Genomic DNA, 24,720 nt, shown 5'->3' with positions numbered 1-24,720 from the left:
GGACAGAAATCCATGGAATTCTGGCATCATTCCCACCTTTCCCAGGAATATCCCAGTTTTTCCAGGGATTTTGGGAATATTCTTCAGTTAAACACCGGGATTTTCACAGAAATCCATGGAATTCTGGCATCATTCCCACCCTTCCCAGGGAACATCCCAACTTTTCCAGAGGATTTGGGATTATTCTCTAATTAAACACCGGGATTTGGACAGGAATCCATGGAATTCTGGATCATTCCCACCCTTCCCAAGGAACATCCCAGCTTTTCCAAAGGGTTTTGGCATTATTTTGGAGTTGAACACCTGGATTTGGATAGAAATCCATGGAATTGTGGGGCTGGCGCTGCTCCAGGGATGCCCTTTCCTGCCATCATCCCTGGAACGTTTCGGAGCAACTTTTCCGAGGAATATCCCAACTTTTCCAAAGGATTTTGGAATGTTTATTAACTAAACACCGGGATTTGGATAGAAACCCATGGAATTGTGGGGCTTTCATTGCATCATTCCCACCTTTCCCAAGGAATATCCCAACTTTTCCAGAGGATTTTGGGACATTGAACACCTGGAATTTGGCCCTGGAGCTCCCTTTTCCTCCATCATTCCCTGGAAATCCCCGGAGCCCCTTTCCCAAGGGGTTTTTCGGAAGTTGAGTGGATCCAGAATTCCAGCTCAGCCCTTGTGAATCCTTCCTGGGAAATTCCCAGCAAATTCCCAGCAAAACCCTACAAATTCCCAGGCAATTCCCGGTCAATTCCCAGCCAGGCCTTGGATCCATCCCATCCCAAACTAAATCCCAGGAAAATCCCATTTGTGTCACCTGGAGCCTCTGCAGTTCTTGGGAAACCTCTGGAGCTGCAGCCTGGCTGGAAAAGGAGCCAGGGAAGGGCCTGGCGTGGATCCCATCCCTGAATCCCACGGATCCCACGGATCCCATCCCTGAATCCCATGGATCCCATCCCTGAATCCCACGGATCCCATGGATCCCATCCCTGAATCCCATGGATCCCATCCCTGAATCCCATGGATCCCATGGATCCCATCCCTGAATCCCACAGATCCCATCCCTGAATCCCACGGATCCCATCCCTGAATCCCATGGATCCCATCCCTGAATCCCATGAATCCCACAGATCCCATCCCTGAATCCCATGGATCCCGTGGATCCCATCCCTGAATCCCACGGATCCCATCCCTGAATCCCATGGATCCCGTGGATCCCATCCCTGAATCCCACAGATCCCATCCCTGAATCCCATGGATCCCACGGATCCCATCCCTGAATCCCACGGATCCCATCCCTGAATCCCATGGATCCCACGGATCCCATCCCTGAATCCCACGGATCCCATCCCTGAATCCCATGGATCCCATGGATCCCATCCCTGAATCCCATGGATCCCATCCCTGAATCCCACAGATCCCATGGATCCCATCCCTGAATCCCATGGATCCCATCCCTGAATCCCATGGATCCCATGGATCCCATCCCTGAATCCCATGGATCCCATCCCTGAATCCCATGGATCCCATGGATCCCATCCCTGAATCCCACGGATCCCATGGATCCCATCCCTGAATCCCATGGATCCCATCCCTGAATCCCACAGATCCCATGGATCCCATCCCTGAATCCCATGGATCCCATCCCTGAATCCCATGGATCCCATGGATCCCATCCCTGAATCCCATGGATCCCATCCCTGAATCCCATGGATCCCATGGATCCCATGGATCCCATCCCTGAATCCCACGGATCCCATGGATCCCATCCCTAAATCCCACGAATCCCACGGATCCCATCCCTGAATCCCACAGATCCCATCCCTGAATCCCACGGATCCCATCCCTGAATCCCATGGATCCTGCTCCTGATCCAAGCCCTCATTCCCAGGCTGCTCCCAAGGTTTGCCTCTTTCCAAGATTTCCGCGCAGAAAAAAATCCCCCTTTCCCAAAGATTCCCATCCCTGGGATGCAAATCCCTGAATCCCAGAGACCCCAATCCCATGGATATCCCAAATCCCCTTTCCCAGAGACCCCAATCCCATGGATATCCCAAATCCCTGAATCCCAAAGATCCCAATCCCATGGATATCCCAAATCCCTGAATCCTAGTGACCCCAATCCCATGGATATCCCAAATCCCTGAATCCCAGAGATCCCAATCCCATGGATATCCCAAATTCCCTTTCCCAGGGACCCCAATCCCATGTATATCCCAAATCCCTGAATCCCAGAGACCCCAATCCCATGGATATCCCAAATCCCCTTTCCCAGAGACCCCAATCCCATGGATATCCCAAATCCCTGAATCCCAGAGACCCCAATCCCATGGATATCCCAAATTCCCTTGCCCAGTGATCCCAATCCCATGGATATCCCAAATTCCCTTTCCCAGAGACCCCAATCCCATGGATATCCCAAATCCCTGAATCCCAGAGATCCCAATCCCATGGATATCCCAAATTCCCCTTCCCATAGATCCCAATCCCATGGATATCCCAAATCCCTGAATCCCAGAGATCCCAATCCCATGGATATCCCAAATTCCCTGTCCCAGAGACCCCAATCCTATGGATATCCCATCCAGGGATACAAATCCCCTTTCCCGGAGATCCCAATCCCATGGATATCCCAAATCCCTGAGTCCCAGAGACCCCAATCCCATGGGTATCCCAAATTCCCTTTCCCAGTGATCCCAATCCCATGGATATCCCAAATTCCCTTTCCCAGTGACATGGCATCCCCAATGCCATGGATATCCCAAATCCCTGAATCCCAGCGATCCCAATTCCATGGATATCCCAAATTCTCTTTCCCAGAGACCCCAATCCCATGGATATCCCAAATCCCCTTTCCCAGAGACCCCAATCCCATGGATATCCCAAATCCCAGCCCGGGAAGCTCCGGGGTTATCCCGGGTCAGCCGTTCCCGTTCCCGCTCCCTCGGAGCCGCAGCAATTCCAGTTTTTCCGTCTCCGGTCAAACCGGTTCCAGCCCGGCCTGTCCCGGCCTGCCCCGACATTCCCGGCTCCCTATAAATCCCGGCCGGGCCTTTTGGGGGAAAATCCCCTTTTTAGGGATCCCGTTCCCATGGAAAGGCTGGAAAATCCCTGAGCCGGCCCCGCTTCCCTCGGAGCGTTCCCGGGATAATTCCGTGAGTAAGGAATTCACCTGGGGGGGGTTGAACCCTTTTTTCCCTTCTTTCCAAAGATTTTTGGGGATTTTGGGGCTTTTCCATCATTATTCCAAAGGTTCGGGGCCCATCCCAAAACTGCAATAAATTGAGGAATGGCCCAAATTTATCCCAGTGAAATATCCCAAATTTATCCCAGTGAAATATCCCAAATTTATCCCAACCTTTTCCAAATTTAATCCCAAATTTATCCCAGTGAAACATCCCAAATTTCATCCAAATTTTCCCAAATTTCTCCCAGCGAAAGAGCCCAAATCTTCCAGATTTAATCCCAATTATCCCAAATTTAATCCCACATTTATCCCAGTGAAATATTACAAATTTATCCCAGTAAAGATCCCAAATTGTCCAAATTTAGTCCCAATTATCCCAAACTTACCCCAGCGAAATATCCCAAATTTATCCCAGCGAAATATCCCAAATTTATCCCAAACCTCCCAAATTTTTTACAGCAAAATATTCCAAATTTATCCCAAATATCCCAAATTTATTACAGCAAAATATTCCAAATTTACCCCAGTCAAATATCCCAAATTTATCCCAAATATCCCAAATTTATTACAGCAAAATATTCCAAATTTACCACAGCAAAATATCCCAAATTTATCCCAAATATCCCAAATTTTTACAGCAAAATATTCCAAATTTATCCCAAACATCCCAAATTTATTACAGCAAAATATTCCAAATTTACCCCAGTCAAATATCCCAAATATCCCAAATTTATTACAGCAAAAAATTCCAAATTTACCCCAGTGAAATATCCCAAATTTATCCCAAATATCCCAAATTTTTTACAGCAAAATATTCCAAATTTATTACAGCAAAATATTCCAAATTTATCCCAAATATCCCAAATTTATTACAGCAAAATATTCCAAATTTACCCCAGTCAAATATCCCAAATTTATCCCAAATATCCCAAATTTTTTACAGCAAAATATTCCAAATTTATTACAGCAAAATATTCCAAATTTATCCCAAATATCCCAAATTTATTACAGCAAAATATTCCAAATTTACCTCAGTCAAATATCCCAAATTTATCCCAAATTTATCCCAAATTTATTACAGCAAAATATTCCAAATTTACCCCAGTCAAATATCCCAAATTTATCCCAAATTTATCCCAAATTTATTACAGCAAAATATTCCAAATTTATCCCAAACATCCCAAATTTTTACAGCAAAATATTCCAAATTTATCCCAAACCTCCCAAATTATTTATGATTTTTTTGGGGAACAAACTCTATGGAATCCCTGCATTTATTATTTATGATTTTTTGGGATAGAAACCCCACAGAATCCTTACATTTATGATTTTTTAGGAACAAACCTTATGGAATCTGTGCATTTATTATTTATGGGTTTTCTGGGGTAGAAACCCTATGGAATCCCTGCATTTAGGATTTTTTGGGAACAAACCCCATGGAATCAGTGTATTTATTATTTATGATTTTTTGGGGATTAAACCCCATGGAATCCGTGCCTTTATGATTTTTTTGGAACACATCCTATGGAATCCATACATTTATTATTTTTGGGAACAAATCCCCATGAAATCTGTGCATTTATTATTTATTATTTTGGGGGGAACATTTATTATTTATGATTTTGTTGGGGTAGAAACCCTATGGAATCCCTGCATTTATTATTTTTTTTGGGAACAAACCCCATGGAATCTGTGCATTTATTATTTATTATTTATTATTTATTATTTATTATTTATTATTTATTATTTATTATTTATTATTTATTATTTATTATTTATTTTTTTTTGGGAACAAACCCCATGGAATCTGTGCATTTATTATTTATCATTTATTACTTATTATTTATTATTTATCATTTATTATTTATTATTTATTATTTATTATTTATTATTTATTATTTATTATTTATTATTTATTATTTATTATTTTTTGGGGTAGAAACCCCATGGAATCAGTGCATTTATTCTTTATTCTTTATTCTTTATTCTTTATTCTTTATTATTTTTTGGGGTAGAAACCCCGTGGAATCAGTGCATTTCTTATTTCTTATTTCTTATTTCTTATTTCTTATTTCTTATTTCTTATTTCTTATTTCTTATTTCTTATTCATTATTTATTTTTTTTGGGGGGGGTAGAAACCCCGTGGAATCAGTGCATTTATTATTTATTATTTATTATTTATTATTTATTTATTATTTATTATTTATTATTTATTATTTATTATTTATTTATTATTCATTATTTATTATTTATTATTTATTGGGGTAGAAACCCCGTGGAATCAGTGCATTTATTATTTATTATTTATTATTCATTATTTATTATTTATTATTTTTGGGGGTAGGAACCCCATGGAATCAGCGCATTTCTTATTTCTTATTTCTTATTTATTATTTATTATTCATTATTTATTATTTATTATATTTTGGGGGTAGAAACCCCGTGGAATCTGTGCATTTCTTATTTCTTATTTCTTATTTCTTATTTCTTATTTCTTATTTCTTATTTTTTATTATTTATTATTTTTGGGGGTAGAAACCCCCTGGAATCTGTGCATTTCTTATTTCTTATTTCTTATTTCTTATTTCTTATTTCTTATTTATTATTTATTATTTATTATTTATTATTTTTTTGGGGTAGAAACCCCGTGGAATCAGCGTATTTATTATTTATTATTTATTATTTATTATTTATTATTTATTATTTATTATTTATTATTTATTATTTTTGGGGGTAGAAACCCCATGGAATCTGTGCATTTATTATTTATCATTTATTATTTATTATTTATTATTTATTATTTTGGGGGTAGAAACCCCATGGAATCAGTGCATTTATTATTTATTATTTATTATTTATTATTTATTATTTATTATTTATTATTTATTATTTATTATTTATTATTTATTATATTTTGGGGTAGAAACCCCATGGAATCAGTGCATTTCTTATTTCTTATTTCTTATTTCTTATTTCTTATTTCTTATTTCTTATTTCTTATTCATTATTTATTATTTATTATTTTTTGGGGGGTAGAAACCCCGTGGAATCAGTGCATTTCTTATTTCTTATTTCTTATTTCTTATTTCTTATTTATTATATTATTATTTATTATTTATTATTTATTATTTATTATTTATTATTCATTATTCATTATTCATTATTCATTATTTATTATTTATTATTTTTTATTTTTGGGGTAGAAACCCCATGGAATCAGCGCATTTATTATTTATTATTTATTATTTATTATTTATTATTTGTTATTTTTTGGGGTAGGAACCCCATGGAATCAGCGCATTTATTATTTATTATTTATTATTTTTTGGGGTAGAAACCCCATGAAATCAGCGCATTTATTATTTATTATTTATTATTTATTATTTATTATTTATTATTATATTATTTATTATTTATTATTTATTATTTATTATTCATTATTCATTATTTATTATTTATTAATTATTTATTATTTATTATTTATTCTTTTTGGGGGTAGAAACCCCGTGGAATCAGTACATTTATTATTTCTTATTTATTATTCATTATTTCTTTTTTTTTTTTGGGGGGGGGGGTAGGAACCCCATGGAATCAGCGCATTTATTATTTATTATTTATTATTTATTATTCATTATTCATTATTTTTTATTTTTTATTTTTTGGGGTAGAAACCCATGGAATCAGCGCATTTATTATATATTATATATTATATATTATATATTATATATTATATATTATATATTATATATTATATATTATATATTATATATTATATATTATATATTATATATTATATATTATATATTATATACTATTCATTATTTATTATTTTTGAGGTAGGAACCCCATGAAATCAGCGCATTTATTATTTACGCTATTTTGGCATAGAAACCCCACAGCCTCCATTCATTCACCATTTCTTGGGAACAAACCCCACGGAATCCATGCATTAACCCCTTACCACCAACACCCTAAACCCCCTTTTCCTCAGGCGGGGCGGGCAAAAAAAACTTAAAAAAACTTAAAAAATTAAAAAATTTTAAAAATCCCATTTCCCTCTCCTAAACTCCCAAATCTTTCCCAAAAAAAACCGCGGAGGGCGGGCAGGACGCGGGGATGCGGGGCTGGCCCGGAGTCTTCCAGCCCTAAAGATGGAGCTGCTCGGCTCGGGGCCGCTCCCTCCGCGATCCGGGCTCTTCTCCCTTTCCCCCTTTTCCTGCCCATCCATGTGGTTCTGTTTTGTATTGTCCCGCTCGGCCGCGCTCCCCGCTTCCAGGGGATTCGGTGGGTGGGGATTTGAGGAGGGGAAAAAGAAAAAAAGAGAAAAACGAGAGAGAAAAAAGGGGAGAAAGGAGGAAAAAAAAAAAAAAACCCAAAAAAAAAAACAACGAGGAGGAGGGGAAAAAAGCGAGGAAAAAAAAAAAAACCACCCGAAATTACCTTTTTTTTTTTTTTTTTTTTCTCTTTTCCTGCAACAGGAACCGCCACCAAAAATAGTGCAAAGGCCCCGCGCCGCCGCTTTCTTTATGCTGCACCTCTCGCCCTAAAATCAGGTTTGGAATTGGGGGGGTTCAAAAAGTGGGATTTGAGGGGGGAGGGGGAGAGGGATTTGGGGGTGGGGGGGCGGAAAAATGGTTTAAAAAAAAAAAAAAGGCCCCCCCAAAAAAAAAAGAAAAAAAAAAAAGGCGGATCCACGTGGTGCGAGGGGGGCAGACAGAGATCCCATTGTTCCAGGGAAATCTGGGAATGGGAGCGCGGGGGGGCGGCGGGATGGACACGGGGGAGACCCCCGGGGGGGCCCTGCCCCCTCCCCAATCCACAGAATCGCCCCCACCCCAAAATCCAGCGGCAGCGCCCCGAGAGCGCCGGGGCTTTGGGGTTTTGGGGGTTCCAGGCGGTTTGGGGTGGGGATAAAGGAGGGGGGACCCCAAAACCCCCCCGGTGCTCCCCTTGCCCCGCGATCCCCTTTGTGTCCGGGTCGTTTGCCTGCCCCGGATCCCCTTTGCGAGCCCCCCGGCACCCCAAAACCCCCCGGGACCCTCCTGTGCACCCCCAAAACTCCCCGCGACCCCCGTGTGCTCCCCTTTGCACTTTCCAGCTCCCCCTCTTCCTGACCCCCTTTCCAAATCCCTTTTCCAGACCCTTTTCCCACCCCCCTCTCTCCCCCCAGCCCGGGGGTCCCTTCTCTCCCCTCTCCCCGTGTCCCCCCCATCCCATGTCCCCCAAATCCTCCCATGTGCCCTGGTCCCATGTCCCCCAAATCCCCTCGTTTTCCCCTTCCCATGTGCCCAGATCGCATTTGTCCCATCCCATGTCCCCCAAATCCCCCATGTCCCCTCACTGGGGGTCACCCTTGTCCCCATGTGCCCCCAAATCCCCCATGTCCCCTCACTGCGGGTCACCCTTGTCCCCATGTGCCCCCAAATCTCCCATGTCCCTTGGCTGGGGGTCACCCTTGTCCCCCCAAACCTCCCCATGTCCCCTCACTGCGGGTCACCCTTGTCCCCCACATCCCCCCAGTCTCCCCACACTGGGGGTCCCCCCATGTGCCCCTCTCTGTCCCCATCCCAGGTCCCCCCATATCACCCCCACAGGGGTCCCCCATTTCTCTCCCGTTTGTCCCTGTCACCGGGGTCCTACCTTTTATTCCCCCATGGCCACCATGGTGGGTCCCCCTTTTCCCCTCACCCCGTATCCCCCTTCTCCCCTCCAGCTGGGGTCCCTTCTGTCCCCACACCGTGTCCCCCTGTCCCCCTGCATCCCCTCCATGTCCCGCTCACGGGGGTCTCCCCTTTCTGCCCCCATCCTGTCTCCCCTCATATCCCGCCCATCTCCCCTCATCCCATGTCCCCCAAATCTCCCATCTTCCCTCACCCCCTGTCCCCCTGTGTCCCCATCTCCCCTCACCCCATGTCCACCAGATCCCTCATCTCCCCTCACCCCTTGTCCCCCCATGTCCCCTCACCCCGTGTCCCCTCTCATCCCCTCCGCGCTCCCCCCACAGCGGCTCCCGCTCTGTCCCCATTTCCCCTCCCTGTCCCCCCTCACCCCATTTCCCCCTCACCCCACATCCCCCATTTCCCCTCTCTGTCTCCATCTCCCCTCACTGTCCCCCCTCACCCCATTTCCCCTCACAGTCCCCCCTCACCCCATTTTCCCCTCACTGCGTCCCCTCTGTCCCCGTTTCCCCTCACTGTCTCCCCTCACGTCGTGTCCCCATCTCCCCTCACCGCGTGTCCCGGTGTCTGTGGGTGTCTGTCTGTGTGTGTGTCGGTGTCTGTCTGTGTGTGACTGTCAGTCCTGTCCGTGTGTCGCTGTCTGTGTGTCCGTGTGTCGCTGTCGGTGCGGCGGCTGACGCGGTCCCGCAGCCATGCCCCGCAGGAAGGCGGCGGGGCCGCCCTGGGACGCTGCGGGCCCGGGCCCTCAGGGCGGCGGGCGGCGGCGGCCGGGCCCTCAGGGCGGCGGGCGGCGGCGGCCCCGGCCCAGCGGCGGCAGCAGCGGCGGCAGCAGCGAGGAGGAGGCGCCCCGGGAGCGGCGGCCGCGGGACGGCAGCCCCGGGGCCCGCAGGCCCGGCAGGCCCGGCGGGGCGGCGGCGGCAGCGGCGGCGGCGGGGCCCGGAGGCCCCGGGGCCCGCGGGCAGAGCGTGGTGATCTGCGAGCCCGAGCACAGCAAGGAGCGCATCGTGAGCTCGGGGGGGAGGGCGGCAGCACCCCCGGGACCCTGGTGTACCCCCCGTGCCCTATTGTGCCCCATGAGACACCCCCGCTGTGTCCCTATTGTGCTCCATTACACACCCCCGCTGTGACCCCATTGTGCCCCATGAGACATCCCCGCTGTGCCCCCATTGTGCCCCATGAGACACCCCCACTGTGTCCCTATTGTGCCCCATACTAGCCCCTACTGTGCCCCATTACACACCCCCACTGTGCCCCCATTGTGCCCCTTTATACACCCGCACTGTGTTCCTGTTGTGCCGCATGAGACACCCCCAGTGTCTCCATTGTGCCCCATTGCACACCCTCACTGCACCCCTTGGACCTACTGTGCCCCCATTGTGCCCCTTTATACACCCCCACTGTGCCCCATTACACACCCCCCACTGCACCCCTTGCACTCCCTGTGCCCCTATTGTGCCCCTTTATACACCCCCACTGTGCCCCCATTGTGCCCCATTACACACCCCCACTGTGCCCCCATTGTGCTCCATGACACACCCCCGCTGTGACCCTATTGTGCCCCATGAGACACCCCCGCTGTGACCCTATTGTGCCCCATGAGACACCCCCACTGTGTCCCTATAGTGCCCCATGAGACACCCCCACTGTGCCCCCATTGTGCCCCATGAGACACCCCCGCTGTGTTCCTCTTGTGCCCCATGAGACACCCCCACTGTGTCCCTATTGTGCCCCATACTAGCCCCTACTGTGCCCCATTACACACCCCCACTGTGCCCCCATTGTGCCCCTTTATACACCCCCACTGTGTTCCTGTTGTGCCGCATGAGACACCCCCAGTGTCTCCATTGTGCCCCATTGCACACCCTCACTGCACCCCTTGGACCTACTGTGCCCCTATTGTGCCCCTTTATACACCCCCACTGTGCCCCCACTGTGCCCCATTACACACCCCCCACTGCACCCCTTGCACTCCCTGTGCCCCTATTGTGCCCCTTTATACACCCCCACTGTGCCCCCCTTGTACCTAATGTTCCACCCCTAATACACCCCAAACCCCACTGCAGCCCCTGACCCCCATCCCGCCCCACTGCACCCCAAATTCCATCCCATTGCACCCCAAACCCCACTGCAGCCCCTGACCCCCATCCCGCCCCACTGCACCCTAAATTCCATCCCATTGCACCCCAAACCCCACTGCAGCCCCTGACCCCCATCCCGCCCCACCGCAGCCCTTTCAGCACCCCATTATTGCCCCCATGTCCCTGCTGTCCCCATGTCCCTGCTGGCTCTGTCCCCAGTGTCCCCCACATCCCCTCTGCACCCCCAATGTCCCCTGTGTCCCCCACACTCCCAATGTCCCCTGTGTCCCCCACAATGCCATGTCCCCTGTGTCCTCTACATCCCCAATGTCCCCCATGTCCTCCCCAGCCCTGCTGCTCCTTCTGTCCCCATGTCCCTGTCCCAGATGACCCCAAGGTCCCTCACATTCCCCACATCTTCCCCCCTTGCTGATGTCCCCGATGTCCCATGTCCCTCCCATCCCCAATGTTCCCAGGTCCCCACATCCCTGATGTCTCCAATATCCCCCACAATGTCCCCAATATCCCCCATGTCCCCCACATCCCTGATGTCCCACAATGTCCCCTGTGTCCCCAGCATCCCACTCACCCCCAAAGTCTTCCATGTCCTCCCATTCCTGATGTCCCCGTGTCCCCTGTGTCCCCCTGTCCCTGATGTCCCCCTGTCCCCCATATCCCTGATGTCCCTGTGTCCCAATGTCCCTGATGTCCCCCTGTCCCTGATGTCCCCGTATCCCCCATGTCCCTGTGTCCACATGTCACGATGTCCCTGTGTCCCTCTGTCCCTGATGTGCCCATGTCCCCAGTGTCCCTCATGTCCCCCATGTCCCTGATGTCCCCATGTCCCTGATGTCCCCTTGATGTCCCCATGTCCCCTGATGTCCCCATGTCCCTGATGTCCCCCATGTCCCTGATGTCCCCTGATGTCCCTTGATGTCCCCTGATGTCCCCTGATGTCCCTGATGTCCCCCATGTCTCCTGATGTCCCTGATGTCCCCTGATGTCCCCTGATGTCCCCCATGTCCCTGATGTCCGCTGATGTCCCCATGTCCCTGATGTCCCCATGTCCCTGATGTCCCCTGATGTCCCCTGATGTCCCTGATGTCCCCCATGTCTCCTGATGTCCCCATGTCCCTGATGTCCCCCATGTCCCCTGATGTCCCCTGATGTCCCTGATGTCCCTGATGTCCCCATGTCCCCTGATGTCCCCATGTCCCCTGATGTCCCCTGATGTCCCTGATGTCTCCTGATGTCCCCTGATGTCCCCTGATGTCCCCTGATGTCCCTGATGTCCCCATGTCCCTGATGTCCCCTGATGTCCCTGATGTCCCCTGATGTCCCCTGATGTCCCCATGTCCCTGATGTCCCCTGATGTCCCCTGATGTCCCCATGTCCCTGATGTCCCCTGATGTCCCCGTGTCCCCACAGAAGCTCGAGGGCTCCAAGAGCCGGGGGCAGCTCCTGATCTTCGGTGCTACCAACTGGGACCTGATTGGCCGCAAGGAGGTGCCCAAGCAGCAGGGTAGGGCTGGCTCATTAACTAATGAACTGGTTAATTAGTCATTAATGAACCACGTGGGGCAGGGTAGGGCTGGCTAATTAACTGGTTAGTTAGTCATTAATGAGCGGTGTGGGGCAGGGGAGGGCTGGTTAATTAATGGCTGTTAATTAGTCATTAATGAATGGTTTGGGGCAGGGTAGGGGCTCATTAATGGCTGGGATTAATTGGTATTAATTAGTAATCAATTAATGGTTTGGGGCAGGGCAGGGGCTCATTAATAGCTGATTACTTTGGGTTAATTAGTAATCAATGAACGGTTTGGGACAGGGTAGGGCCACATTAATGGCTGAGATTAATTGGTATTGATTTGAGGTTAATTAGTAATTAAGAAATGTTTTGGGGCAGGGTAGAGGTCCTTAATAGACAATTAATTAATTGGTATCAGTAATCAATGAAGGGTTTGGGGCAGGGTAGGGGCTCACTAATGGCTGTGATTAATTTGTATTAATTAGTAATCAATGAACATTTTGGGACAGGGTAGGGGCTTGTTAATGGCTGATCAATTAATTAGTTGGTATTAATTAGTACTCAATGAACATTTTGGGACAGGATAGGGGCTCACTAATGTCTGTGATTAATTGGTATTAATTAGTAATCAGTGAATGTTTCGGGGCAGGGTAAGGCCTCATTAAGGGGTGATTATTGCTATTAATTATGTATTGGGGCAGAGCAGGGCCCTCATTCTTGGCGGTGTGATTAATTAATGTTAATTTGTAATTAATGACCTTGAGTGGCATCTCGCACTTTGGGCCAGAATTTGGGGTGCCCTGGGTGTCCAGCAGAGCCAAATTAGGGCTTTGGTTGTTTCTGATGCATTTATAGTTCATTAATTTTACTGATTGTTTTTATGTAGTTCTAATTAGTTAATCAATCAATTAACTGGGGGAGGAGCCTCAGTTTCACCCCTTAATTGGAGCAGGTTTGAGGGGGCACCAGCTCTGCTGCAAAGCCAAATTTTGCTTATTTTGGATGCATTTATAGTTCCTCAATTGATCTCTTTCTTTTCATGTGTTTCTATTTAATTGATATTAATATCTAATTAATTTTTAAAGCTGGTTAATTAGGGAGGAGACACAGATTGATGCAATAATTTGGGGTGCACCAGACCTGTGGCAAAGGAAAATGAAAACTCGGTTTAGTTGGAATCTTTTACAGTCCATTCATTTTCCTGATTATTTTTATCTATTTCTAATTAATTATTTTCATTAATTACTGGGGAGGAGCCACAGTTTCACCCCTTAATTGGGGCAGGTTTGAGGGGCACCAGCTCTGCCAAATTAAGCCTCTGCTTCATTTTCAGCTCACTAATTATATCCTTCTTTTCAGGGGACCTATTTAATTAATATTAAAAATTCGTATTTAAATTAATTAATGTTTAAAATTAACAAGCTGGGGGCGGAGTCACAGTTTCAGGTTTTAATTTGGGCCCAAATTTGGGAGGCTCCAGCTCTGCTGCGGAGCCTCTGCTCGTTAGGGATGCGTGGAAAGTTCATTAACGCGTCCGCTCTCAGCTTCATTAATTAATAACTCGTTAATTGGGGCAGGTTTGGGGTGCCCCGGCCCTGCTGTGCCCCTCCCCTGTGGGTGTGTCCCCATTTCCTCGCTCTGTCCCCAAATCCACCCTCGATCCCTGAGGGAATCCTGGAGATTGTCCCAGCGATTTTCCCAGATGATTTTCCCGGTATTCCCAGATTTCCCAGATGATTTTTTGGAATGATTTTCCTGGATTTTCCCTGATCATTTTCCTAGATTTTCCTGAATATTCCTGAATGATTTTCCTGGATTTCCCCAGTATTCCCAGATGATTTTCCTAGTTGATTTTCCTGGATTTTCCTGGATTACTTTCCTAGATTTTCCCAGTATTCCCAGATTATTTTCCTGGTTAGTTTTCCCAGAATTTCCTGGATTCTTTTCCTGGGTGATTGTCCTGGATTTTCCAGGATGATTTTCCCAGATTTTCCTGGATGATTTTCCCAGATTTTCCTGGGTTTTCCAGGATGATTTTCCCAGGTGATTTTCCTGAATTTTCCCAGATTTTCACAGATAATTTTCCTAGTTGATTTTCCTGGATTATTTTCCTAGATTTTCCCGATGTTCCCAGATGATTTTCCTGGTTGATTTTCCCAGATTTTCCCGGATTATTTTCTCAGAATTTCCTGGATTATTTTCTCAGAATTTCCTGGATTTTCCTGGATTATTTTCCTGGATGGTTGTCCTGGATTTTCCCAGATAATTTTCCCAGGTTTTCCAGGATGGTTTTCCCAGGTTTTCCTGGATTTTCCAGGATAATTTTCCCAGATTTTCCTGTATTATTTTCCTGGATATTTTCCCACATGATTTTCCTGGCTGATTTTCCCAGATGTTTCTATATTATTTATTATTTTCCTGGATTTTCCCAGATGATTTTCCTGATTTTTCCTGGATTTTCCTGGTTGATTTTCCCAGTATTCCCAGATGATTTTTATGGCAAATTTTCCCAGATTTTTCCAGATTATTTTCCTGGGTTTTCTAGGATAATTTTCCCAGATTTTCCTGTATTATTTTCCTGAATTTTCCCAAATGATTTTCCTGGATTTTCCCAGACGATTTTCCTGAATTTTCCCAGATTTTCCCAGATGATTTTCCCAGATGATTTTCCTGGATTTTCCCAGATTATTTTCCCAGTATTCCCAGATGATTTTTCTGGATATTCCCAGATGATTTTCCTGGATTTTCCCGGATTATTTTCCCGGTATTCCCAGATGATTTTCCCGGATGATTTTCCCGGATTTTCTCGAATGATTTTCCTGGATTATTTTCTGGCATTTTCCCGTACTATTTTCCCAGATTGTTCTTTTCCCGGCTGCTTTTCCCATCCCGCTCTTTTCCCAGCCGCGTTTCCGGGCGCTGATCCCGCGCTCGTTCCCGGTGTTTTCCAGCGGCGTACCGGAACCTGGGCCAGAACCTGTGGGGGCCTCACCGCTACGGGAGCCTGGGGGGGCTGCGCGTGCGCTCGGTGGTGTCGGGGCCCTGCGCCGCCCACAGCCTCCTGATCACGGCCGAGGGCAAGCTCTGGAGCTGGGGTGAGCAGGAGCCATCCCGGGAACCCGGCTGGGATTGTGGGATCCATCCCGGGAACCCCCCTGGGAGAGCGGGATCCATCCCGGGAACCCGGCTGGGAGAGCGGGATCCATCCCGGGAACCCGGCTGGGATAATGGGATCCATCCTGGGAACCCGGCTGGGATAATGGGATCCATCCTGGGAACCCCCCTGGGAGAGCGGGATCCATCCTGGGAACCCGGCTGGGAGAGTGGGATCCATCCCGGGAACCCGGCTGGGAGAGCGGGATCCATCCCGGGAACCCGGGTGGGATAATGGGATCCATCCTGGGAACCTGGCTGGGATTGTGGGATCCATCCCGGGAACCTGGCTGGGATAATGGGATCCATCCCGGGAACCCCCCTGGGAGAGCGGGATCCATCCCGGGAACCCGGCTGGGATTGTGGGATCCATCCGGGGAGCCTGGCTGGGAGAGTGGGATCCATCCTGGGAACCCGGCTGGGATAGTGGGATCCATCACGGGAACCCCCCTGGAATAGTGGGATCCATCCCGGGAACCTGGCTGGGATAATGGGATCCATCCCGGGAACCCGGCTGGGATAATGGGATCCATCACGGGAACCCCCCTGGGATAGTGGGATCCATCCCGGGAACCTGGCTGGGATAATGGGATCCATCCCGGAAACCTGGCTGGGATAATGGGATCCATCCTGGGAACCCGGCTGGGATAGTGGGATCCATCCTGGGAACCCAGCTGGGATAATGGGATCCATCCCGAGAACCCCCCTAGGAGAGCAAGATCCATCCAGGGAACCTGGCTGGGATAATGGGATCCATCTGGAGAACCTGGCTGGGATAATGGGATCCATCTGGAGAACCTCCCTGGGATAATGGGGTCAGCTAGGGAACCTCCCCGGGATAGCAGGATCCATCTTGGGAACCAGGCTGGGATAATGGGATCCATCTAGGGAACCCCCCCAGGAGAGCAGGATCCATCCAGGGAACCCCCCTGGGATAATGGGGTCAGCTGGGGAACCCCCCTGGGAGAGCGGGATCCATCCCGGGAACCCTCCCAAGATAATGGGGTCAGCCGGGGAACCTCCTTGGGGTGGTGGGATCCATCCCCAAAACCAGGCTGGGATAATGGGATCCATCCTGGGAACCCCCCTGGCATAGTGGGATCCATCCCGGGAACCAGGCTGGGAGAGTGGGATCCATCCTGGGAACCCCCCCAGGATAATGGGGTCAGCTGGGGAACCCCCTTGGGATAGCAGGATCAGCCTGGGAACATCCCTGGGATAATGGAATCCATCCTGGGAACCAGGCTGGGATAATGGGATCCATCTAGAGAACCCCCCAGGAGAGCGGGATCCATCCCGGGAACCCCCCTGGGATAATGGGGTCAGCTGGGGAATCTCCCTGGGATAGTGGGATCAGCCTGGGAACCAAACTGGGAGAGCGGGATCCATCCTGGGAACTGGGCTGGGATAGTGGGATCCATCCTGAGAACCAGGCTGGGATAATGGGATCCATCCTGGGAACCAGGCTGGGATAATGGGATCTGTACTGGGAACCAGGCCGGGATAATGGGATCCATCCAGGGAGCTGGGCTGGGATAATGGGATCCATCCTGGGAACCAGGCTGGGATAATGGGATCCATCCTGGGAACCAGGCTGGGATAATGGGATCCATCCAGGGAGCTGGGCTAGGATAATGGGATCCATCCTGGGAAGCAGGCTGGGAGAGCGGGTACCCCCCTGGGAACTGGGCTGGGATAATGGGATCCATCCCAGGAACTGGGCTGGGATAATGGGATCTGTACTGGGAACCAGGCTGGGAGAGCGGGATCCATCCCAGGAACTGGGCTGGGATAATGGGATCTGTACCGGGAACCCCCCTGGGAGAGCGGGGTCATTGGGAACCCCTGGGACAGCGGGATCAGCCAGAAACCCCTGGGATTCCGGGATCAAAGGAAACCCCCCTGGGATTCCAGGATCAAAGGAAACCCCCCTGGGATAACGGGATCAGAGGGAACCCTTGGGATTCTGGGATCAGGGGAAACCCCAGGGGTAGCGGGACCAGCGGGAACTCCCCTGGGATTCCCGGATCAGAGGGAACGCCTGGGATAACGGGATCAAAGGAAACCCCCCTGGGATTCCGGGATTAGAGGGAACCCCTGGGATTCCACGATCAAAGGAAACTCCCCTGGTATTCTGGGATCAGAGGGAACCCCAGGGGTAGCGGGACCAGCGGGAACCCCCCTGGGATTCCGGGATCAGAGGGAACCCCCCTGGGATAACGGGATCAGAGGGAACCCCCCTGGGATAACGGGATCAGAGGGAGCCCCTGTGATTCCAGGATCAAAGGAAACTCCCCTGGTATTCCGGGATCAGGGGAAACCCCAGGGGTAGCGGGACCAGCGGGAACCCCCCTGGGATTCCGGGATCAGAGGGAGCCCCTGTGACTCCGGGGTTTTGGGATCCCGCAGGGCGGAACGAGAAGGGGCAGCTGGGCCACGGGGACACGAAGCGCGTGGAGGCGCCGCGGCCGATCGAGGCCCTGGGCAGCGAGGCCATCGTGGCGGCCGCCTGCGGCCGGAACCACACCCTGGCACTGACCGGTACCGACCGGGACATGGGGCTGGATCCGGGAAACGGCCCTGGATCCGGGAAACGGGGCCCTGGATCCGGGAAACGGGGCCCTGGATCCGGGAAACGGGGCTGGATCCGGGAAACAGCCCTGGATCCAGGAAACGGGGCCCTGGATCCGGGAAATGAGGCCCTGGATCTGGGGAATGGGGCCCTGGATCCGGGAAATGGGGCTGGATCCTGGGAAACGGGGCCCTGGATCCGGGAAACGGGGCTGGATCCGGGAAATGGGGCCCTGGATCCCGGGAAACGGGGCCCTGGATCCGGGAAATGGGGCCCTGGATCCCGGGAAACGGGGCTGGATACTGGGGACATGGGGCTGGATCCTGGGAAACGGGGCCCTGGATCCCGGGAAACGGGGCCCTGGATCCTGGGAAATGGGGCTGGATCCCAGGAAACGGGGCCCTGGATCCCGGGAAACGGCCCTGGATCCTGGGGACATGGGGCTGGATCCCGGGGAAATGGGGCTGGATCCTGAGATATGGGCCCCAGGGAAACAGGGCTGGATCCCCGGAAATGGGGCTGGATCCTGGAAAATGGCCCTGGATCCTGGGGAAATGGGACTGGATCCTGGGGAAATGGGGCTGGATCCTGGGGAAATGGGGCTGGATCCTGGGGAAACGGGGCTGGATCCTGGAAAATGGGGCTGGATCCCGGGACACGGCCCTGGATCCTGGGGAACGGGGCTGGATCCTGGAAACTGGGGCAGATCCCAGGAAACTGCACTGAATCCCAGGAAATGGCCCGATCCTGCCCCATCCCGGGAAACTCCTCTGATCCTGGGAAAGCTGCACCAAATCCACTCCTTTCCTGGGAATACTGCCCCAAATCCTCCCCTTTCACCCCCGAAATCCACCCTTTTTGTCTCAAATCCACCCCTTTTTCCCAAAAATCTGGGAAAACTGCCCCTAAATCTGCCCATTTTGCTCCAAATTCTGGGATAACTGCCCCAAAATCATCCCTTTTTTCCCCCCAAATCCACCCCTTTTCCTTCAAAATCCGCCCCTTTTCCCCCCAAATCTGCTCCTTTTGCCCCCGAATTCTGGGAGAACGGTCCCAAAATCCCAGTTTTCCCCCCAGAATTCCCGTTTTCCCCGCAGAGAGCGGCTCCGTGTTCGCCTTTGGGGAGAACAAGCTGGGCCAGCTGGGGCTGGGGAACCAGACGGACGCCGTGCCCAGCCCCACCCAGGTACGGACCCCGAACCCGGGATTTGGGGCAAATCCGGGGATTTGGGGGCTTTTAGTGACAAATTCCCTAAAAAACCCCTCAGGGTGCACAATTCCCTCCCAGCCAGGAGCCGTTCCCAGGTGCGGTGGGGAGAGGAAAAACCAGGATTTGGAAATAAATTTTTGAGGATTTTAGGGATTTTCTGATGGAAGTTCTTTTTTTTTTTTTTTTTCCTGTTTCCCAAATTTTTTGATCCTGTTTTACCAGCTTTTCCTGCAGGTCAGGGGTTTCCCAATGGAAAATTCCCCTTTTTTCCTTTTTCCTGCGTTTTGTCATCCAGTTTTTCCTGCTTTTCCTGCTGATCAAGGATTTCCCATGGAAATTCTCCTTTCCCCACATTTCTCTGATCCTGTTTTTCCTGCTTTTCCCATGTTTTTCTGGTCCCTTTTTACCTGCTCTTCCCATGTCCTTGATCCCATTTTTCCTGCCAATCAGGAATTTCCCATGGAAATTCCCCATTTTTCCCTTTTTCCTGGCCTTTCTGATCCCATTTCCAGCTTTTCCTGCATTTCTGATCCTTTCCTGGCATTTCTGATCCATTTTCCAGCTTTTTCTGATCCCATTTTCCCGGCTTTTCCTGTGTCTCTGATCCCCATTTTTCCTGGCTTTTCTGATCCCATTTTCCCGGCTTTTCCTGTGTCTCTGATCCCCATTTTTCCTGGCTTTTCTGATCCCATTTTCCCAGCTTTTCCCATGTTTCTGATCCCCCTTTTCCCCTTTTTCCAGGTTTTTCTGATCCCATTTTCCCGGCTTTTCCTGTGTTTCTGATCCCCATTTTCCCCTTTTTCCAGCTTTTCCTGATCCCATTTTCCCGGGTTTTCCTGTGTTTCTAATCCCCATTTTTCCCCTTCTCCCGCGTTTCTGATCCCATTTTCCCGTTTTTTCTGATCCCCTTTTCCCATTTTCCCGGTTTTTCTGATCCCGTTTTCCCGGATTTCCTGACCCCATTCCCGGTTTTTCCCAGATCCTGTACAATGGGCAGCCGATCTCCAAGCTGGGCTGCGGGGCCGAGTTCAGCATGGTCATGGACTGCAAGGGGAACCTGTATTCCTTCGGGTGCCCCGAGTACGGCCAGCTGGGTACGGCATTTGGGATCATCCCATGGGAATGGGATCACCCCGTGGGAGTGGGACTTGGGATCGTCCCATGGGAATGGGATCACCCCATGGGAACCTGTATTCCTTCAAGTGTCCCAAGTATGGCCAGCTGGGTACGGGATTTGGGATCTATGGGATCACCCTGTGGGATCACCCCATGGGAACCTGTATTCCTTCGGGTGACCCGAGTACGGCCAGCTGGGTACAGGATTTGGGATCTATGGGATCATCCCATGGGATCACCGCATGGGAACCTGTATTCCTTTGGGTGTATTCCGAGTACGGCCAGCTGGGTTCGGGATTTAGGATCCATGGGAATGGGATCACCCCGTGGGGATGGGATCACCCCATAGTAATGGGATTTGGGATCATCCCATGGGAATGGGATCACCCCATGGGAACCTGTATTCCTTTGGGTGCCCCGAGTATGGCCAGCTGGGTTCGGGATTTGGGATCCATGGGATCACCCCGTGGGAATGGGATCACCCCATAGTAATGGGATTTGAGATCATCCTGTGGGAATGGGATCACCCCATGGGATCACCCCATGGGAACCTGTATTCCTTCGGGTGTCCCAAGTATGGCCAGCTGGGTATGGGATTTGGGATCCATGGGATTACCCCATGGGATCATCCCATGGGAATGGGATTTGGGATCATCCCATGGGAATCTCTATTCCTTCGGGTGGCCGGAGTATGGCCAGCTGGGTATGGGATTTGGGATCCATGGGATCACCCCATGGGAATGGGACCATCCCATGGGAATGGGATTTGAGACCATCCCATGGGAATGGGATCACCCTATGGGATCACCCCATGGGAACCTGTATTCCTTCGGGTGTCCCGAGTACAGCCAGCTGGGTGTGGGATTTGGGATCCATGGGATCACCCCATGGGAATGGGATTTGGGATCACCCCATGGGAACCTGTATTCCTTTGGGTGGCCGGAGTATGGCCAGCTGGGTACAGGATTTGGAATCATTCCATGGAATCATCCAGTGGGATTAGGGCTGGTTTGGGATCATCCCATGGGATTGGGGTGGTTCGGGATGACTCCATGAGATCGGGGCAGTTCGGGATGACCCTGTGGGATTGGGGCAGTTCAGGATCACCCTGTGGGGTCAGGGCTGTTCAGGATCACCTCACTGGATTGGGGTGGTTCAGCATGACCCCGCAGGATGGGGCAGTTCGGGATCACCCTGTGGGATCGGGGCAGTTCAGGATCACCCTGCGGGATCGGGGCAGTTTGGGATCACCCTGTGGGATCGGGGCAGTTTGGGATCACCCTGCGGGATCGGGATGACCCTGCGGGATCAGGGCAGTTCAGGATCACCCTGCGGGATCGGGGCAGTTTGGGATGACCCTGCGGGATCGGGATGACCCTGTGGGATTAGGGCAGTTCGGGATCACCCTGCGGGATCGGGATGACCCTGTGGGATTAGGGCAGTTCAGGATGACCCTGCGGGATCGGGGCGGTTTGGGGTGACCCCATGGGATCAGGGCACTCCGGGATGACCCCGCAGGACGCTCAGGCTGGCTGTGCCCCGTTCCCGTTGCAGGCCACAATTCCGACGGGAAGTTCATCGCGCGGGCGCAGCGCATCGAGTACGACTGCGAGCTGCTGCCGCGGCGCGTGGCGCTGTTCGTGGAGCGCACCAAGGACGGGCAGGTGCTGCCCGTGCCCAACGTCGTGGTCAGGGACGTGGCCTGCGGGGCCAACCACACGGTACGGGAATGTGGGAATGTGGGATAATGGGATTGGGATAATGGGAATGGGTCAGGGACGTGGCCTGCGGGGCCAACCACACGGTACGGGAATGTAGGAATGTGGGATAATGGGATTGGGATAATGGGAATGGGTCAGGGACGTGGCCTGCGGGGCCAACCACACGGTATGGGAATGTGGGAATGTGGGATTGGGATAATGGGAATGGGTCAGGGACGTGGCCTGCGGGGCCAACCACACGGTATGGGAGTGTGGGAATGCGGGATAATGGGAATGGGTCAGGGATATGGCCTGCAGGGCCAACCACACGGTATGGGAATGTGGGAATGTGGGAATGTGGGATTGGGATAATGGGAATGGGTCAGGGATGTGGCCTGCAGGGCCAACCACACGGTACAGGAATGTGGGATTGGGATAATGGGATTGGGATAATGGGATTTGGGAATGGGAATGGGAATGGTTGCAGGAATGAGAGAGCAGGAATGGGACTGGGAGAAGGAGAATGGAAAGAAGAAGACAGGAACGGGAGAGGGCAGCTCTCAGCCCCTGCTCCCCCATCCCAGCTGGGGCTGCATTCCCAGGAATGTATTTTCCTGGGATTTGGGATTTGGGATCTCTGAAGCCCTGCTCCCTCCCTCCATCCCAGCTGGTGCTGGATTCCCAGAAGAGTGTCTTCTCCTGGGATTTGGGATCTGGGATTTGGGATCTCTGAGGCTGTTTTCCCTGTCACAGCTGGTGCTGGATTCCCAGAATTGTGTCTTTTTCTGGGGTTTGGGATTTGAGGTTTGGGGTTTGGGATTTGGGATCTCTGAGGCTGTTTTCCCCATCCCAGCTGGTGCTGGATTCCCAGAAGCGCGTGCTCTCCTGGGATTTGGGATCTGGGATTAGGGGTTTGGGATTTGGGATCTCTGAGGCTGTTTTCCCCGTCCCAGCTGGTGCTGGATTCCCAGAAGCGCGTGTTCTCCTGGGGTTTGGGATCTGGGATTTGGGATCTCTGAGGCTGTTTTCCTGTCCCAGCTGGTGCTGGATTCCCAGAAGCGCGTGTTCTCCTGGGGCTTTGGTGGCTACGGGCGCCTGGGCCACGCGGAGCAGAAGGACGAGATGGTTCCCAGGCTGGTGAAGCTCTTCGACTTCCCGGGACGCGGCGCCGCCCAGATCTACGCGGGATACACCTGCTCCTTCGCCGTCAGCGAGACCGGTGGGACACGGGTCTGGGAATGCCGGGGGGTGGCAGCGAGATGGGTGGGATACGGGATACGGGATCTGGGAATGCTGTGGGGGATGGTGGTGAGACGGGTGGGATACAGGATTTGGGATATGGGAATGCTGTGGGGAATGGCAGCGAGACAGGTGGTGTTTGGGATACGGGATCTGGGAATGCTGTGGGGGATGGCAGCGAGACAGGTGGTGTTTGGGATCTGGGAATGCTGGGGGGGTGGCAGTGAGATGGGTGGGATATGGGATTTGGGAATGCTGGGGAGGATGGCAGCGAGATGAGTGGGATACGGGATATGGGAATGCCGGGGGGATGGCAGTGAGATGAGTGGGATACGGGATTTGGGATATGGGAATGCTGAGGGGGAATGGCAGTGAGATGGGTGGGATATGGGATCTGGGATATGGGAATTCTGGGGAGGAATGGCAGTGAGATGGGTGGGATTTGGGATACGGGATTTGGGATCTGGGAATGCTGTGGGGGATTGCAGTGAGATGGGTGGGATACGGGATTTGGGATCTGGGAATGCTGTGGGGGATAGCAGTGAGATGGGTGGGATACAGGATTTGGGAAGGCTGCAGGGGATGGCAGCGAGATGGGTGGGATATGGGATTTGGGATATGGGAATGCTGCAGGGGATAGGAGTGAGATGGGTGGGATTTGAGATTTGGGAATGCTGGGGGGGTGGCAGTGAGATGGGTGGGATATGGGATTTGGGATATGGGAATGCTGCAGGGGATAGCAGTGAGATGGGTGGGATTTGAGATTTGGGAATGCTGGGGAGGATGGCAGCGAGATGAGTGGGATACGGGATATGGGAATGCCGGGGGGATGGCAGTGAGATGAGTGGGATAAGGGATAGGGGATTTGGGAATGCTGTGGGGGATGGCAGTGAGATGGGTGGGATTTGGGATCTGGGATATGGGAATGCTGGGGAGGAATGGCAGTGAGATGGGTGGGATTTGGGATACGGGATTTGGGATCTGGGAATGCTGTGGGGGATAGCAGTGAGATGGGTGGGATACGGGATTTGGGATCTGGGAATGCTGTGGGGGATAGCAGTGAGATGGGTGGGATACAGGATTTGGGAAGGCTGCAGGGGATGGCAGCGAGATGGGTGGGATATGGGATTTGGGATTTGGGAATGCTGCAGGGGATAGCAGTGAGATGGGTGGGATTTGAGATTTGGGAAGGCTGGGGAGGATGGCAGCAAAATGGGTGGGATACGGGATTTGGGATATGGGAATGCCGGGGGATGGC

General features: G+C 50.8%; 1 protein-coding gene across 5 annotated transcripts in view; it reads left to right on the top strand.

The window, feature by feature from the left end:
- Positions 1–470: 470 nt before the first annotated feature.
- The window catches only part of RCC2 (regulator of chromosome condensation 2), a 29,917-nt gene continuing 5,667 nt past the window's right edge, over positions 471–24,720 (top strand). For 3 of the 5 annotated variants that reach the window (XM_036396231.2, XM_054517143.1, XM_036396234.1), the window contains exons 1-10: positions 7,046–7,472; positions 7,667–7,741; positions 9,557–9,870; positions 12,373–12,466; positions 15,424–15,567; positions 18,035–18,166; positions 19,295–19,383; positions 20,387–20,501; positions 22,078–22,244; positions 23,262–23,442. In XM_036396231.2, the coding sequence (XP_036252124.1) occupies positions 7,340–7,472; positions 7,667–7,741; positions 9,557–9,870; positions 12,373–12,466; positions 15,424–15,567; positions 18,035–18,166; positions 19,295–19,383; positions 20,387–20,501; positions 22,078–22,244; positions 23,262–23,442 (1,444 nt within the window). In that variant the 5' untranslated portion in view covers positions 7,046–7,339. Of the gene's footprint in view, positions 3,156–7,045; positions 7,473–7,666; positions 7,742–9,556; positions 9,871–12,372; positions 12,467–15,423; positions 15,568–18,034; positions 18,167–19,294; positions 19,384–20,386; positions 20,502–22,077; positions 22,245–23,261; positions 23,443–24,720 lie in introns of those variants that run through there. The other 2 variants (XM_036396235.2, XM_036396233.1) reach the window with 2 other exon arrangements.

This window comes from Molothrus ater, chromosome 23 (genome assembly GCF_012460135.2).
Source record: "Molothrus ater isolate BHLD 08-10-18 breed brown headed cowbird chromosome 23, BPBGC_Mater_1.1, whole genome shotgun sequence".
In the NCBI taxonomy this organism is placed as follows: domain Eukaryota; kingdom Metazoa; phylum Chordata; class Aves; order Passeriformes; family Icteridae; genus Molothrus; species Molothrus ater.
Note: the sequence above shows the minus strand (reverse complement) of the source record. Positions and strands in the feature narration are given on the sequence as shown.